Genomic DNA, 16,646 nt, shown 5'->3' with positions numbered 1-16,646 from the left:
TCCCGGAGCCCAGCGAAGGCCCCCTCCTCCCCCGCACCTTCCCGGGAACGCCTGCCCTCAAGCACCCACCCCCGGACCCTCTCCCGCCCGCAGGACCGCTCTCCGACCTCGGGCTGACGCGCCACCTCGCCCACGTGACCCGCCTTCGAGACACGCCCCAGGGCCGCGCGCCCTTCGGCTCTCGACGCTTCTGGTTGGCCCACGTCGTCCACTCACAACTGCCTGTCTTTGGGGCGGCCCCGCCCAGACAGAGAGGTCATTGGTGTTCGCCCCGAGGAGGGGCGGGACACGGCGGAGACGCGCAGAATTTGGCCTTCGGAAAGGGCCCCCGACCGGGGTCACGGAGAGAGCCGAGCGGCGCCGCAAAAGGCCGAAAAGAGCCGGAGAGACCCGAGTATGACTGGAGAAGAGCAGGCTGGCCGGAAGCAGACCCGAGCTCAGCCGGAAGGAGCCGAGTCCGCCCGAAGGGGCCTGAGCGCGGCTGGACGTTGGGCTGGGCTTGGCCCAGCCGGCGCCATGGCTGCCGAGGGGACAGCTGTGGCCGGAGGCGGGGCTCTTGGCGACCGGCTGGCCAAGGACGGCTTGCAGCAGTCTCAGTGCCCGGACGCGGCCCCGAACCGGCGTCGCGGCTCGTCGCTGTCGCGTGACGCCGAGCGCCGAGCCTACCAGTGCTGCCGGGAGTACTTGGGCGGGGCCTGGCGCCGAGTGCGGCCCGAGGAGCTGAGGGTTGACCCCGTGAGGTGGGAGGTCAGGGGTCAGCTCTCCTGAGCCCGCGCCGGGGCCAGGGTTCGAGCTTGGGCCCTGGGGACCCCGCGTTGCTGCGGCCCCGGCGTGCGGGGCAGGGGGCGCAGGGGCGGGGCCGGCCTGGCCCGGAGCGGACGTGGGGCGAGTCCGGGGGAACCGGGGGCAGGTGCCGCCGGCCGCGGGCTGAGCGCACCCTGGTGTGGGTCTGCAGCGGAGGCCTCAGCAACCTGCTGTTCCGCTGCTCGCTGCCGGACTACCTGCCCAGCGTTGGCAAGGAGCCCCGGGAGGTGCTGCTGCGGCTGTACGGGGCCATTCTGCAGGTGAGGAGGGAGCGAGGGCCGCAGTGGCCCCTGGCTTCAGGACCTGTCAGCGAGCGCGGCAGGTGGGATTCTCCCCATTTTGCAGCTGAGGACGCGGAGGCCCCGGGGCCAAGTCACTTGTAAATCCTCCTAGAGCCTGGCTCTGGCGTCTCCAGGCAATAGAGCAAGGGGGGGTGGGGGGCGGGATGCCGGGAGGAGAAAGCAGACCCTTCCGTGTTTTCCCCTGGACCCTCGTGACTCTGCCGCCTTGGTTGCCCATCTTCCTTCAGGGCGTGGATTCCTTGGTCCTTGAAAGTGTGATGTTCGCCATCCTGGCAGAGCGGTCGCTGGGGCCCCAGCTCTATGGAGTCTTTCCAGAGGGCCGGCTGGAACAGTACATCCCAGTACGAGCCCAGGCCCCGACCTTCCCGAGGCCCTTCCTGCCCCCAACCCCCTCCCCCTTTCCAGTGTTTGCCCTCATGTCCCTTACCCCAGGTAGGGCATTTTCCCCGAGACCCTGACTTCCTCCCCCACCGCCATTCCCCAGCCCTTCCCCCTCCTGCCCCAGCCCCTTCACCACCCTGATAGGTTCCTGGGTGCAGAGCCGGCCACTGAAAACCTGTGAGCTTCGAGAGCCGGTGCTGTCGGCAGAAATCGCCACGAAGATGGCCCGGTTCCATGGCATGGAGATGCCGTTCACTAAGGAGCCCCACTGGCTGTTTGGGACCATGGAACGGTGAGTCAGGAGCCTTCTCAGGGCTCCTGCACACCTGTTCTGAACCCTAATGTTGGCAGTTACTACACGGGGCCGCAGCTGAATGTGTCCATGACTGTCCAGTCCTCCAGCTGAGTGGATCAGGTGTCCCAGTGTCTAGCATGGGACTCTCACACAGAACAGGCTTCCAAATAAGGCAGACAAGTCAGAAGAATCTGCCAGATAGGTCCTACAGTGACAGGAGAGCGGGTAGGACAGCCTGGCCTGGGGAAATAGGAGGTAAGAAGGGATAACAGAGGGAGTATATCTTATTCTTTGGGCTTCAGGTACCTAAAGCAGATCCAGGACCTGCCCCCCACTGGCCTCCCCCAGATGAACCTGCTGGAGACATACAGCCTGAAGGATGAGATGGGCAACCTCAGGTGAGAGCAGGGAGGGAGAACAGAACACAGGAACCAGTGCCAGGCGTCTACTGGGGTACCTCCCCAGGATTTACTGAGGGCTGGGGTCAGGGCCTGGCCCCCAGGTGACTGACCCTCCTCTAGTCACTCCTGCTCAGGACCCATGCCCCCTGTTCCCCTGCAGGAAATTGCTAGACTCCACCCCATCGCCAGTGGTCTTCTGTCACAATGACGTCCAGGAAGGTAGGAGAAAGCATCGGCAGCTCCTAAGGTAAGGGGGGCCAGAGGGCCCTGGAGTGACCACAACTCCACCCCCTCCCCCAGGGAACATCTTGTTGCTCTCAGAGCCAGAGGACACCGACAGACTCATGCTGGTCGACTTCGAGTACAGCAGTTACAACTACAGGTGAGGCTAAGAGGGCCGTCTCCGTGGGTCTGCTCCCCACCGAAGCCTGGAACACAGACCAGGCCTTCCTCTCTGCATCCCAGCTTGCCTGGGTGTTTGGGGACTGAGTGTCCACCTTACTCCCCCAGGGGCTTTGACATTGGGAACCATTTCTGTGAGTGGGTTTATGATTATACTCACGAGGAGTGGCCTTTCTACAAAGCGCAGCCTGCAGACTACCCCACCCGGGGGCAGCAGGTATGTGGACCAGGGGCTGGGGAGCAGGACCTGGCCTGTGAGGGAGGAGGAGGAGGTGAGGTCTGGAAAGAATGGTGAGAAAGGGTGTGCACTGGGAAATGCTCCCCAGTCTCCCCATTTCCTGACTCATCTGTCAATCTCAGCTCCGTTTTATTCGACATTACCTGGCAGAGGTCAGGAAAGGTGAGACCATCTCCCAGGAGGAGCAGAGGAAACTGGAAGAAGATTTGCTGGTAGAGGCTAATCGGTGAGGAAAGATGGGTGGGGCAGCGGCAGAGCAGGATGCAGAGGAAAGGGGGCTGAGGAAGAGGCAGTCAGGCCAACTTCTGGGACTGCAGGTGGGGGCAGAGAGTGGGAAGTCAGGACAGGGTTGGAGTTAAGGCAGTGGGGGAGAGGTTTGAGCTTTGGGGCTTGACCAGCCTCAGGGATGGGATCCAGGTAACCCCAAGTGTGCTCTGAACCCCTCTGTTTTTCCTGCTTTCCATAGATACGCTCTGGCATCCCATTTCTTTTGGGGTCTCTGGTCTATCCTCCAGGCGTCTATGTCCACCATAGAATTTGGTTATTTGGTAAGTAACCCAGATGGGTGAGTTAGGTGGGAGAAGGGGAGCAGCAGGGTTCTCCAGGAGATCTGTGGGCAGACTTGGGGCCGGGGGAGAGGCAGGTGGTAGTCCCAAGCCTTCTCACGGGTTTGTGGGGTGGGTTTCCTTCCCTAGGAGTATGCCCAGTCACGGTTCCAGTTTTACTTCCAGCAGAAAGGACAGCTGAGCAGCTTCCACCTCTCATCTTGACTCTCCAGTCCCCAACTCCTCAGATCGCTCCTGGAGCCTCCAGGGCAGGACCTTGGAGGGAGGGGCAAAGAGCAGGAGGCTCTGGGGACTGGGCTGAGCCCTGGAGTGAACCTGGGGTTGAGGATGCTGACCTCTCCCCACAGCAGGGAGATGGTAGGAGAGAGCCCCGGGGCTGTGTACCTGAAGACAATAAACAAGCTTTCTTCTTCACACCCTGTCCTAGCTCTGCGGCAGAAAGTGCCAACCTGGAATGCACACAGATTGACAAAGTGACCACTGCTCTGAGCCTCACTGTCCCCCTTCTGAAAAGCATGGCTATTTGGTGCTCTGGGCGTGAGAGGGTGGTTGAGGGTCCCCTCTGCAAGTTGGAGTCCCCTGCCCTCACCCTCCCTGGCCCCAGCTTGGAAGTGACACACATTGGAAGGATTTGGGTGCGGGGCTGGGGAGTAATGGGGGTACAAAGGGCACTGGGGTGAGGCTGCCCAGCCCCAAGCACTGGAGATCAGGGGACAGGCAGCACAGCTGACTCTCTGATGACCTTTTCCCTGTATTCAGCTATTTTTAGCTCTGATGCTGCCATCCTCACGTGAGACCCTTTGGGCCCCCACCAGGTTCCCAGACCTCCGCCATCTCAGCTTGCAGAACCCCGGCCCGCCCCCGCCCCTGAGTCCCACCACACAGAGGACAGGATTCCGGTCGCCGCCCCACATCTGTTTTCTCAACCCAAATTTGGGAGTGGGTGTCAGGTTCCCGGTGAGGGCGGGGCGGGGATGGCCTGAAGGACATGGGGACACGGGCCAGAGCCACTGGCCCCACACGCGGACCGGAGCGAGCCCAAGCCGTGAGTGGCGTGGGGGGCGGCGCAGGGACCCCCGTCGGGCCCAGAGGCCTAGACCAGAGCAGGGGGCGAGGGCGGTGCGGGGCCCCTCGCGCAGTCGGGGCTGTCTGCCTCGCCCCGGGCCCACTCTTCTTCTCGAGATGCGTCTCCCCCCACCCGGAGGCAGCCCTTCACTGTCCGCGGGGCTCCCGAAGATCTCCCGGCTCGACCCCCTTCCCACCGCTGCACCACTGTGGCGGAGCCCGCCCGGAGCGCGGGCGCGAGGGTCCGGCGGCCGTTGGTCAGGCTGCCGGGCCGGGCCCGAAGCGGGAGGAGGGCCGGGGGCGGCCGCTAGCGCGGCGCGGGGGCGGGCGGGGGCGCGGCCGGGCCGGGGCGCGGGGGGCCTCCGCGCTGAGGGCGGCCGGGGGTGGGGCCAGCCCGAGCCCGCCCGCGCACCCTCCTGCCCCCTCCCAGGTGACGGCCAACCTCCAGGATGGCGGAAGCGCACCAGGCCGTGGCCTTCCAGTTCACGGTGACCCCAGATGGGGTCGACTTCCGGCTCAGTCGCGAGGCCCTGAAACACATCTACCTGTCTGGGATCAACTCCTGGAAGAAACGCCTGATTCGCATCAAGGTGGGCGCAGGTGGTTCTGGCTTCCTCCTCCCAGCAGGTGCAGATTAGAGTCTGCCCTGAGGCAGAGGCCAGGTGTCAGCGACTGCCCCATGGTCAAGACCTCCCAACCCCACCTTGGCTGGCAGCTCGGCTGGGTGACCGGCCCTAGCAGGGCAGAAACCAGAGGGGTGCTCAAGGTGCAGAGGGGAGAAGGGTGTGCAAGGAGTAGCAGTGGGACCCAGTGAGCAAGTGGGGGCTGCAGGTACGGGAGTGGGGAGGAGGGGAAGGCCAGACAGAAGGAGGAACAAGAGCACAGCAGGTGAGGGAGGAAGAAGGCCTCCCAGGCAAAGACCAGGACCTCACAGGTGCCTGCTCACTCCTGCTGTAAGTGTGCCTCTTTCTGCCCCGCAGAACGGCATCCTTAGGGGTGTGTACCCTGGCAGCCCCACCAGCTGGCTGGTCGTCATCATGGCAACAGTGGGTTCTTCCTACTGCAAGGTGGACATCTCCCTGGGGCTGGTCGGCTATATCCAGAAATGCCTCCCTGAGGGGTAAGAAGCAGGGCTACAAGAGAGGGCTGGGCAGGCTCCAAGGCCAGGGTTCCTGAGCTGGGCACATACAGGATAATAGCCATTGGAGGTCCTAGGGGCAGCCCTCCCCGGGCACCACCATCACCTGAGTCGCACATTTTGTAAGTTGGTAGTAATGCATTCAGACATGAGTGTGCCCAGGAATGTTCATCCGCGCCTCCCCCAAGCTGGTTCACAACCATCAAAACTGCAGTCAGAATTTCCCTGAGGCAGACCCCAAGTGAACCCCCTGCAGCCCTGTCCCTTCTCTGACAGATGTGGCCCCTACCGGACCCCACAGACCCGGGCGCTTCTCAGCATGGCCATCTTCTCCACGGGGGTCTGGATGATGGGCATCTTCTTCTTCCGCCAAACCCTGAAACTGCTTCTTTCCTACCATGGTTGGATGTTTGAGATGCATGGCCAGACCAGCCACTTCACCAAAGTCTGGGCTGTGAGCAGAAGCCGGTGGACGGGTTCAGGCATCTGGTTTGAGACTCCGGGGGCCTCATTTTGGGTTCTAAGCTGGAGGGGGCGGGGGGCAGTCAGGGCACTGGTGCCTGGTGCATAGGGTTGTCTTGGTTCTGAGGGTCGGGGGCCCAGCTCCTCAACTGTTAGCGATTTGTTTCCAATATTTCCCCTGGTTCTCACCAAAAACATTCTCTGCTCTGTATGCCCAGATCTGTGTCCGCCTTCTGTCCAGCCGGCGGCCCATGCTCTACAGCTTCCAGACATCCCTGCCCAAGCTTCCTGTGCCCAGCGTGCCGGCCACAATTCAGCGGGTAAGGGCCTGAATCAGACATCCCAGTTGGGCAGGCTAGGCTGGACTCAGAGGACTTCTCCAGATTAAGGGACTGTTCCTTGCAAAGAGCGGGGTTGAGAGCAATGGGGCTATGTTGGCGGGGGTGAGGACAGAGATAGTCGTTGCTGTTTGGCCCCCACGCTGACAATGACTTGGCTGGACAGTACCTGGAATCTGTGCGGCCCTTGATGGATGATGAGCAATACTACCGAATGGAGACACTGGCCAAGGAATTCCAGGACAAGACCGCCCCAAGGCTGCAGAAGTATCTGGTCCTCAAGTCATGGTGGGCAACTAACTATGTGAGTCCCCTCCTGGGCTTACCCTTACCCCCCTTGTGTCGGGGGCATCTGTCCCCTGCCCTTTGCCCCAGCCCCAGTTCCTCCCTTCTTCCCGCAGGTGAGTGATTGGTGGGAAGAGTACGTGTACCTGAGGAGCAGGGCGCCCCTCATGGTGAACAGCAACTACTACGTCATGGTGCGAGCGGGCCTGGGGGTTGGGAAGATGGGGGAGATCCTGGAAGAACAGTCAGGAAGCAGCTTCAGGGCAGCAGGGGTACTAAGGATCTGGAGAATCCAGTAGTCCCCCAGCCTGACACTGTCACTCTCAGAGTCCCCCGGGTTCACTGCCCTGCCCAGCCCAGGTCACTGTCAGCCCCTAACCCACATGACCAGCTCTTCTCCCACTCCCAGCACATGCCTCTGAACAGTCACAGGTCTACACAGCATGCCCCTCCTCTCCCACTGTCCAAAACACATTCCAAGTCATGTGCCAAAGTTCCCTCCTCCATAAAGCTGTCCAGCTAACTCTTTACGTACAACTTGCCCATGTCAGAGGTTTTAAACTGTCTTTAAGTTGTGGGAACTCCTTTCTCAATGCAAAATAAACAAAACACAAACAAATAAAGTAGGTTATGACAAAACAACTCCAAAGATTCAAGCCGGGCAGAGGCATGATGTGATCAGTTATGCATTTCATCTCTGGCAGTACACCCTGACTGTGTGTACAGGAGGGACTGGGGAAAGGGGTCAGGACCCCTCAGGTCCTCAGGCAGGGAGACCCAGGTGACACCAGGACAGGGAGGTGTTGCTGTGCATCTCTGTCACACCACGTGCAGGCTCTGCTCTCTCTCTGCAGGAATTTGTGCTCATCAAGAATACAAATATACAGGCAGCCCGCCTGGGAAACATCGTCCACGCTATGATCATGTATCGCCGTAAACTGGACCGTGAAGAGATCAAGCCTGTGAGTTGTGTGGGATTGAGGGCACAACAAGGAGAGGAGGCCCGAGTCTGAGCCATGCTGCGCCTTCCTCCCAGGTGATGGCCCTGGGCATTGTACCCATGTGCTCCTACCAGATGGAGAGGATGTTCAACACTACTCGGATCCCAGGCAAGGAGTCAGGTACTGGGCCATAGCCAGGTGCCCGTGCTGGGGCCGCCAGAACGGAGGTTCCTCCCTCCCAGCTCTGGGCCTACCATGGCCAGGCACTCTCCTATCTCCTCGCCCATCACCAAGCGTCCTGGGCATCTCAGGGTCACATAATGGGGAAAAGTATTTGGTTTGTGACCAACACCAGACACCTCCTGTTCACAGGTATGATGCTGGTGCTGGGACCCTGTGGGGCCTGGAATGGAGCCCCTGCTCTCCAGGCCTTCCAGGGCAGGGAAAGGTAGTCTGAGTAAGGAGTAGCAAGAGGGGTAGAGCTTACCAGGAGCCCTTCACGGGCCTGTAGAGCAGGGGGTGCTGCTTGCAGAGGGCCTGGTTCCTGACGCTGGGACAGTGTGTGTAATTTCTAGAGCTTCAGCTTCCTCTTCTGTGCAGTGCTTCATGGGGCTGTTGGGGTGGAGTGGGAGCAGGGAGGTGTGCCCTGCCTCAGCCCTCCCCGGCTTCTGTCCCAGACCTGCTGCAGCACCTCTCCGACAGCAGGCACGTGGCTGTCTACCACAAGGGCCGCTTCTTCAAGGTGTGGCTCTACAAGGGCTCCCAGCTGCTCAAGCCTTGCGACCTGGAGATGCAGTTCCAGAGGATCCTGGACGACCCCTCCCCACCTCAGCCTGGGGAGGAAAAGCTGGCTGCCCTCACTGCAGGGGGAAGGTACCAGGGCCCCACAAGGAGGGGAGCTCGGCCCTGCATGCCACCCTGGAACTTGGGGCCAGAGGCATGACTGAGGGAAGGGCGTGCTGGCATGGCATCCTCAAGCCAGGCCCCGCAGTAGCGAAGGGGACTGCGGTCAATGGCAGACCGCGCATCTAGCCACCTCTGACTGGGTGGGGGCTGGGTGGGAGTGTGTGGAGGACAGGGGCACCTGCCAGGACAGCCTGGGAACCCCAGCTCTGGGCCCTACCAGGTCCTGGGAGGTATCCGCCACCGCCCACAGTGACCCCATGCTCACCCTGCCCTTGTGCCCCCAGAGTGGAGTGGGCACAGGCACGCCAGGCCTTCTTCAGCTCTGGCAAGAACAAGGCTGCTCTGGATGCCATCGAGCGTGCTGCTTTCTTTGTGGTCCTGGACGAGGAGTCTCACCACTATGACCCCGAAGACGAGGCCAGCCTCAGCCTCTACGGCAAGGCCCTGCTGCATGGCAACTGCTACAACAGGTGTGGCCCCAGCCCCGCGGCAGGTCCCCCCGCTCCTCCACCCACCTCGACGCCCTCCCTGCATCTCCTGTCCCCTTTCCTGCAGGTGGTTCGACAAGTCTTTCACTGTCGTCGCCTTCAAGAATGGCCAGCTGGGCCTCAACACAGAACACGCGTGGGCAGACGCCCCTATCATAGGGCATCTCTGGGAGGTAATGGGCCCTGAGTGGGGTCCTGCAAGGCAGGCTGGGTGCAGGGCACGAGGGTGGCTTCTCAGCCTGATCTTCTCCCTGCAGTTTGTCCTGGGCACTGAAACCTTCCACCTGGGCTACACGGACACCGGGCACTGCCTGGGCAAACCGAACCCCATGCTTGCAGCTCCCCAGCGGCTGCAGTGGGACATTCCTGAGCAGGTGTGCAGGCCAGGAGGGGACAGGGATGGGCATGCGAGACTGGCAAGTACCTGGGATGCTCTCAGGGGGAAGGGACAGGAGCTTCTCAAGAGTCCAGACTGGCCACGGTGAGAACAGAGATCCTGGGACCATCGGGTGGTTAGTGAAAGACGTGAGGTGTGAGACTCGTCCATGGAGCACCCGTTCGTGTCTCCCTCTTTCCACAAAGCCCAGTGTGGCCTCTGGGGGCTGAGGCCCCTCAGGTTGTCCTCTGTGTCCGAAGATGTTGAAGGCTCACTGAGACCTGCCCAGCCTCGGTGCTTGGAGAGCTCTGCCCCCAGCTGACCCTTCCATATCTTGGCAGTGCCGGGCAGTCATCGAGAGCTCCTACCAGGTGGCCATGGCGCTGGCAGACGACGTGGAGCTGTACTGCTTCCAGTTCCTGCCATTTGGCAAAGGCCTCATCAAGAAGTGTCGGACCAGCCCGGATGCCTTCGTGCAGATTGCCCTGCAGCTGGCCCACTTCCGGGTAGGGGCCCTACTGGGCTGCTGAGGGGCAGGGTGGCACCAGCCCCACCTGCCAGATTCACCTCTCTGTGCTCCTCAGGACAGGGGCAAGTTCTGCTTGACCTATGAAGCCTCCATGACCAGGATGTTCCGGGAGGGACGGACTGAGACCGTGCGTTCCTGTACCAGCGAGTCCACGGCCTTTGTTCAGGCCATGGTGGAGGGGTCCCACATGGTGAGCCCCCCACACCCTCCACCTCCTGCCCACCTTGAGGAGCAGGGCTACTCTTCACCACTCCACTTCTGCTCCCCAGAAAGCAGACCTCCAAGATCTCTTCCGGAAGGCTTCAAAGAAACACCAGAACATGTACCGTCTGGCCATGACAGGGGCTGGGATAGACAGGCACCTCTTCTGCCTTTACCTGGTCTCCAAGTACCTGGGGGTCAGCTCCCCCTTCCTGGCTGAGGTTAGCACTGTTGGCGGGTGTGTCCTCTGTCCCCGTGCCCTCTCTGAGGGGGTGTGGCCTGTCCTCTGTCTGGCTAGGTGTCCCACTCCACACCCCCTCCAGGCCTGTGGTCCTGCTTCTGAGTAGGAGTCTTCCCTCGCAGAGCTGGTGGTTCTCATGAGGGTGGACAGACAAACACGTGGCTGTCAGGTGGTGACGGCACTCTGAGAAAAGCGAAGAGGCTGCAGGGTCAGGCTGGGCAGAGGGTCCAGGCAGAGGAAACCCCCAGCCCGGCGGCGCTGAGGCTGGGGCGTGGGTGGACAAGGTGCAGCAGCAGGAGGGGAGGGAGCAGAGCCCAGGGAGGGACAGGCTGGTAGGAGAGGACATGGGCCTCAAGGGTTTTGTGCAGATGCTGTCATGGTGAGAACAGACCGGAGGCCGTATGGCAGCAGTCTAGAAGTTTGCGCACCTGCTCATGCTGGTGCTCAGGCACCACCTGTCAGCAGGTAAGGGCTGAGTGCATGGCATTTCATGCATGGTGTCTCACTGCTGTGATCTCCCTGTTGCAGGTGCTCTCAGAACCCTGGCGTCTCTCCACCAGCCAGATTGCTCAATTCCAGATCCGTATGTTTGACCCAGACAAGTACCCCAATCACCTGGGTGCCGGTGGTGGCTTTGGCCCGGTAAGTCCCCTTGAAAGGGGGATGGATGAGCAGGAGTGGGCCCCAGGGGTCTCAGTAGAGAGTACAGAGCCCTGAAGTCAGACCAGGGGTGGGAGCACAGCCCTGGGCTTGCCCTGCCTGGAAACAAAATGGGTAGCTACCAACCCAGATAGACAGGCGCCTCAAGGAGCTAAAGACACTCCCTGGAGAGGGGCAGTGAGCGTGAGCCTCCTGAGAGAAACACAATATCCTGGATCCCTGGTAGTGTCTGGATCTGCAGTGGGCAGAGCCCCTTGGTTTTCACACTGTTGCCTGGAAATGTTCCTGACCTCAGGGGAAGTGCAGCATCTGGGGTAGGCCCCTTCCTGGGAAGCTTGTGGGAACAGCAAGCCTGACCTCAGCTTGGCTTTCACATCTGCAAAGTTTGGTTTACCTCTTCTTTACCGCTCGTGCTGCCCTCAGGTGGCAGATGATGGCTATGGGGTTTCCTACATGATTGCGGGCGAGAACACCATCTTCTTCCACATCTCCAGCAAGTTCTCAAGCTCAGAGACAGTGAGTCTCTCCTGCTCCTGCTCAGGCCTGAGGAGGGGGTGCCCCCTGGGGCCCTGTCTGGCTGGGGAAGGGCCCTTGGTTGTGAGGACAGAGGGACAGGGGCTCACCTAAAGCGTTAGTCTGAGCTCTTGGCTCCCACAGAATGCCCAGCGCTTTGGGAACCACATCCGCCAAGCTCTGCTGGACATCGCTGATCTTTTCCAAGTCCCCAAGGCTGACAGCTGAGGGCTGGAGAAATGCCAGCTGCCCTTTCATGCCCACATTGTGGAGGAAGGGGCCTGGGGTCGGCTCGCAGGCACGGGGGTGACCACGCGCAGGTGTCCAGGCTCCAAGGACAGCCCTGGCAGCAGGCACTCCCCAGGCAGATGCTGCTCCCTGGGGGCCCAGGTGGTGGAAGTGGGGTTGGAGCAGGGAGGGAATTTTGATTCTTTTTCTTGCTAGATACTAATAAAAATAAACCTCTGTAATTCTCTCTTAGCTCTTAGGTACCTTTGTTTTGTTTGGGAACTAGGAGGCCCTCCCCTGCCCAAGCTCAGACCAGAGAGGTAGCAGGGGGAGGAGATGGGGCTGGGAGACTGAGAGGCTTGTGACCTACTTTGAAATGCATGTCTCTCCTGAGGTCACCACTGTCCACACCCACTTGGAATAAATTCTTGCTTCAGAACCTTCACCTGTTCCCTGGGGCCACTTCTATTTGTCTGCCAGAGAGTGGGGCCCAGCCGCTGTCTCCATGAACGGTCATGCCCTCTGCATGCCTCTGGGCTGGAGCACCGCCCTGTGGAGGCCCACGGCCTACTCCTGGCCATAGTCAGCATGCCAGGTGGTCATGTCTGTGAGAGCGCACACAGTATAATCTGGAGCAACACATGCTTCTTCCCTCAGGTTGACTTTTTACATTAAAATAACATTAAAAGTAAACAAAAAAACGTTTATGGAAAGTATAAGTAGGCACTTAATTACTATTGCTAATTAGCATGCTAGAAGGGACCTAGATCTTGGCACTCTGCTTGTTGCTAAGAACCCAGGAATGAATTCGATACAGTCCTGGGCCTTCTCTTATGAAGCACTGTTGATTGAGCACCCACCATCTACTTGGCTCTGTGCTGGGGATTCAGTGGTGAACGGGGCATCTGCCACATGGAATTCATGATTGGGCGAAACAGGCATGGATCAGGGGATGGAGTGACTGGCATGGAAACCAGGAGGCTTTTTGAATAATTCACTTAGTACTTATTGAGTGCTATAGTGTGCTAGGCACTGAGATACAGCAGTGAATAAAACTGGCCCAAACAGTCCCTCCCTCTGGGGCTTAGAGTCTAGTGGGGAGACAGGCACTAAGCAAGAAGAATGAGTAAATTATATAGTAAGGCAGATGGTAATAAGTGCTAAGGGGAAAAGTAAGGGGAGGGAGCAGTGGAGGGGTGGGTGGCAATTTCAGACAGGGTTGGGAAGGCAGGCCTTCCTGAGCAGGGCCATCTGACTCAGACCCAAAAGAAGTGAGGGTGCAAGGGCAGCACATCCCTGGCAGAGTGGACAGCCAGGGCCAGAGCTTCCAGGTGAGAGGAGCTGGCTACAGTGCAGGAACAGCACCAGAAGGGCTGTGGCTGGCATGGAGGTAGTGGGAGCAGGAGGGGACAGGTGGGTTAGGGCATCAGGGCTTCAGGTGCCAGGCTCGGGCTTCTCTGAATGATGGGAGAAACCATTGAGGTGTGAGCTGAGGGTGATCTAATCTGTCCTAAATTTTAATGGGATCATTCTGGCCAACCAGAATGACATTCGAACAAAGTAGGGGGCAGTGAAGACCGAAACAAGGAGACCTGTCCATGCTACTCGTGGTGGGGGGTGGGGTTTGGGAGAAATGGCGGGGCTTAAACTACCAAAGGGAGACTCAGGACACCAAGAATGTCAAAGGTAGGTCTAAAAAACCTGATAGGGAGGCATCGAAGATTATTCACACTTTCTACTTTGGGTGCTTGGATGATATTTTTAAATGTTGAGTTTGATGTGCCTATAGGAAGTATTCGTGAAAATGTCTCAAACTCCTCAAAAGATAAATTGAAAACTAAGGAGTTGTAGGCTCCTGTAGCAGCTTTGAAGAGAGCTCCTGAGATATTCCCAGGGCAGAGGCTCCTAACCACCTTTGAGTCTCAGTGAGAAGCTTATAAATCTAAGCTCACAAAATGTTAACGCTCCATATCAGAGCTTTCTTGGGCTTCCAGAAATCTCTTCACAGACCTCTGCCACTCTGGGTACTTGTGTAACCTACCCTGGCAGAGCAGTGAGCAGAGTCTCCCAAAAAACTGGCTTTTCGTTAATGTTGAAATCCAAAGATGTTTTGTTGTTGTTGTTTTTTGTTTTTCAATCAGATTTGTTCTTGGTTAAAATAAGTAAGAGGAAAAATCATAATGCTAAACCAAGGTAAAAACCTCTGGCGACAACCCATCAAACCTGAATAAGCTGGGGCGCCTGGGTGGCTCAGTCGTTAAGCGTCTGCCTTCGGCTCAGGCCATGGTCCCAGGGTCCTGGGATTGAGCCCCACATCGGGCTCCCTGCTCCGCGGGAAGCCTGCTTCTCCCTCTCCCGCTCCCCCTGCTTGTGTTCCCTCTCTCGCTGTGTCTCTCTCTGTCAAATAAATAAAATCTTTAAAAAAAAAATAAAACCTGAATAAGCTACTTGTACCCCTGGGGTTTGCAGATCTGCACTAGTTAAGGCTGGCAGCCAGAACAGACAAATCCTGACATCATCATGGCTTAACCCAATAGAAGTTTAATTCTTGTTCAGTTGGCTGAGAGGGAGACTCTGCTCATACCATTATTCAAAGGCAGGCTGACAGAACAGAAGCCCTGCCTTCCTCAAGTCAGTCCCAAGTTGCCTTGGACTTCAACATCCAGCAGGTATATGGGGAAGAGAGCAAGAGGATCCGGCCGGGGAGTGATCCGGAGCACTTCTGACCACATCCACTAGCCAGAGCTCATATTGCAAGGGGGGCTGGAAAACGCAGTCTGGCTCTGTGACAAGGATATAAAGGAAACATTTGGTGAACAGTTAGCTGGTTTCATGGGAAGGCCGGACTGACATCCTCAGGCTTCCTGAGAGCCTGTCCTTGGCCTGGGCTCTGCCAGGCACGTCAGCCTGCCTCATCTGCTAGGCAGGGTATCCGCGGCCCTCCCAGCCCAGCCCAGACGACCTTCTGAGTCTCCTCCGCCCCTCCTGAGCCCAAACCACATTCTCCATTCCCTAAAGGAAGCTTTTCCACGCCCTTGCCTTTGCCTTCGATGAAACTTCTGCCTGGAATGCTATGTCGTTTGTCATCCTGGTAAACTCCTAGACTTTCCTGAAGCTGCCTTCATTACCCATCGGAGCTACTCCTGATTCATGGGTTTCTGCGGTGCTACAACAGGAATCAGCTCTGGGCAGTCCGAGCAAAGGTGGACTGAGTACAAGTACGCAGGGTGGCTCACAGGTGGGGACGGACAGCCAGGGAACCAGGTCCAGAAGGGGCATGGCCTCAGCACATGGGCAGATCCTCTGTGCCCGGAACCGTCGGGCTCAACTCTAGCTGTGTCTCCTCCTCTGCAATCAGTCTGCTAACACTCAGACTCCCTGAGAGAAAGTCCAGTTGATGTGGAATCAAAACTGAAGTTACCAACCTTCCGAACTGGCTTCTGTCCCCCTGCGCCGCCCCTCGGCCAGTGGTATCGCCCTCCGGCCACCAGCTCACTCCTCTCTCCCTCGCCGGCCACATAACCCAGCGCGGTCAAGTCAGCCTCCGAATGGCTTTGACTTCGGGTCCTTGCTCCGGCGCGACCACCCGCAGGCGGTCCACATCTCCAGCATCACTCAGCCGAACAGCCTGCTCGCCTCCCCTCCGGCAGCCAAGAGAGACCCCGTCACCGTGTGGCCCCCTGCTTCCTGCCCTCCCAAGGTGCCCGTAGCCCTCTGGAGACTGAGCGCCTTGCCCCGCCGGCGCAGGCACGCGCCGTCTCTGCGGTCTGGACCACCGCGGTTCTGCAGCCCCTCTCGGGGCGGTGTGCTTGCACTGCCCGCAGGCCGGCGGTGCCTGGGGGCTCTTCGCAGCCGCAGGAACTCCGGTCCCTGCCCCACCTCCCGGAGCCGCAGCTTCCTGCCCTGCGAGACAGACGTAGCAGTGACCGCCAGCACGTCGTCGTCCAGACGGAGAACATCTGGGCACAGCCAACTGAACACATGCTTACTAGCCCCCGCGGGGCCGCGCGCTGTCCTGGACACCGGGGACACAGTGGTCGGGGGACAGGGCCCCGCGTGCATGGCCTCGCACTCATGAACCACGGAGAGGAAGGCAAGGATCAGGTCCACGAGGGCACCTCCCTTCAGTTCGGCTCTCCAGCCACCACCTCAGCCAGGGCTCGGTCGGGCGAGACCAGCCGGGGCGACCCCGCCCCTTGCGCTCTGGAGACCAGCCAATGAGACCTCGAGGCCGAGACTCTGGACCAGCCAGAGGGCGGCACACTCACGTGTTTGCGGCCCAGCCCCTTCCGCTCCCGGAGACTGGCCAATGAGGGCGAGAAGCCATCTCCGGGGGGCGGGTCTGGTAACGGAAAGGGGCGGGGTGCTGTGCCCCGCTCCCGCCGCGTGCCCCCCGCCACGCAGGTGGGCCACGGATCCCCACGCGAGCGCAGGCTGTGCCGGAGGTGAGCGAGGCCGACCCAGCCACGGGTTCCAGGCCCTCCCTGCGCGCCCTCACCCCCGGGGCCACGATGTCCTCGAGCTGTGCCCGCCGCCTCACCCGGTATTCCCACCTCACCCGTCCCCTCGCTGCGGGCCGCTCGCCGCCCCCCACACCCCTCCTCGCCCCCCCCACACACCCCTCCTCGCCCCAGTCTCCTCTCCCCTCACCCCCTCCTCACCCCAGTCTCCTCGCCCCTCACCCCCTCCTCACCCCAGTCTCCTCGCCCCCCACCCCCTCCTCACCCCAGTCTCCTCTCCCCTCACCCCCTCCTCACCCCAGGCTCCTCTCCCCCCACCCCCTCCTCACCCCAGTCTCCTCACCCCCCACCCCCTCCTCACCCCAGTCTCCTCTCCCCTCACCCCCTCCTCACCCCAGTCTCCTCACCCCCACACCCCTCCTCACC

The 16,646-nt window shown here is 60.0% G+C and overlaps 3 protein-coding genes and 1 long non-coding RNA gene across 9 annotated transcripts in view; 3 read left to right on the top strand and 1 right to left on the bottom strand.

Annotated features, from left to right (window-relative positions):
* Positions 1-362: 362 nt before the first annotated feature.
* On the top strand, positions 363-3,803 carry CHKB (choline kinase beta). Of its 2 annotated transcripts, none has more exons than XM_025858631.2 (11): positions 363-740; positions 956-1,064; positions 1,334-1,538; positions 1,632-1,779; positions 2,085-2,180; positions 2,344-2,402; positions 2,484-2,565; positions 2,694-2,802; positions 2,946-3,049; positions 3,290-3,371; positions 3,519-3,803. In XM_025858631.2, the coding sequence occupies exons 1-11, from the start codon at positions 397-399 to the stop codon at positions 3,591-3,593; spliced, it is 1,413 nt and encodes a 470-aa protein (XP_025714416.1). In that variant the 5' UTR covers positions 363-396; the 3' UTR covers positions 3,594-3,803. The 2 variants fall into 2 exon arrangements, with proteins under 2 accessions (XP_025714416.1, XP_025714417.1); XM_025858632.2 differs by having other exon boundaries at positions 370-740; positions 1,334-1,447; positions 1,646-1,779.
* Positions 3,804-3,941: 138 nt separating this feature from the next.
* Positions 3,942-12,465, top strand: CPT1B (carnitine palmitoyltransferase 1B). Of its 3 annotated transcripts, XM_025858630.2 has the most exons (19): positions 3,942-4,434; positions 4,885-5,044; positions 5,435-5,574; positions 5,869-6,046; positions 6,273-6,374; positions 6,559-6,696; positions 6,794-6,871; positions 7,532-7,639; positions 7,714-7,798; positions 8,296-8,491; positions 8,809-8,994; positions 9,080-9,185; positions 9,270-9,386; positions 9,730-9,894; positions 9,973-10,107; positions 10,187-10,339; positions 10,888-11,001; positions 11,443-11,535; positions 11,677-12,465. In XM_025858630.2, the coding sequence occupies exons 2-19, from the start codon at positions 4,904-4,906 to the stop codon at positions 11,758-11,760; spliced, it is 2,319 nt and encodes a 772-aa protein (XP_025714415.1). In that variant the 5' UTR covers positions 3,942-4,434; positions 4,885-4,903; the 3' UTR covers positions 11,761-12,465. The 3 variants fall into 3 exon arrangements, with proteins under 3 accessions (XP_025714415.1, XP_073746420.1, XP_073746421.1); XM_073890319.1 differs by lacking the exon at positions 11,677-12,465 and having other exon boundaries at positions 11,443-11,656; XM_073890320.1 differs by lacking the exons at positions 3,942-4,434; positions 5,435-5,574 and having other exon boundaries at positions 4,906-5,044.
* A 1,820-nt stretch (positions 12,466-14,285) lies between these two features.
* On the bottom strand, positions 14,286-15,636 carry LOC141371947 (uncharacterized). The gene is made up of 2 exons (XR_012377306.1): positions 15,186-15,636; positions 14,286-14,541 (listed from the first exon to the last, which is right to left on the bottom strand). It is a non-coding gene; the product is annotated as an uncharacterized lncRNA (long non-coding RNA).
* Positions 15,637-15,727: 91 nt separating this feature from the next.
* The window catches only part of SYCE3 (synaptonemal complex central element protein 3), a 32,564-nt gene continuing 31,645 nt past the window's right edge, over positions 15,728-16,646 (top strand). Inside the window, exon 1 of one of the 3 annotated variants that reach the window (XM_025858680.2) lies at positions 15,728-16,205. The gene's annotated coding sequence lies outside the window, so the exon portion shown is untranslated. Of the gene's footprint in view, positions 16,304-16,646 lie in introns of all 3 variants that reach the window. The other 2 variants (XM_025858679.2, XM_025858678.2) reach the window with 2 other exon arrangements.

The sequence above is a fragment of the Callorhinus ursinus genome, unplaced genomic scaffold (assembly GCF_003265705.2).
Source record: "Callorhinus ursinus isolate GAN/ISIS: 27379988/994484 unplaced genomic scaffold, GSC_fseal_2.0 scaffold140, whole genome shotgun sequence".
Taxonomy (NCBI): domain Eukaryota; kingdom Metazoa; phylum Chordata; class Mammalia; order Carnivora; family Otariidae; genus Callorhinus; species Callorhinus ursinus.
Note: the sequence above shows the minus strand (reverse complement) of the source record. Positions and strands in the feature narration are given on the sequence as shown.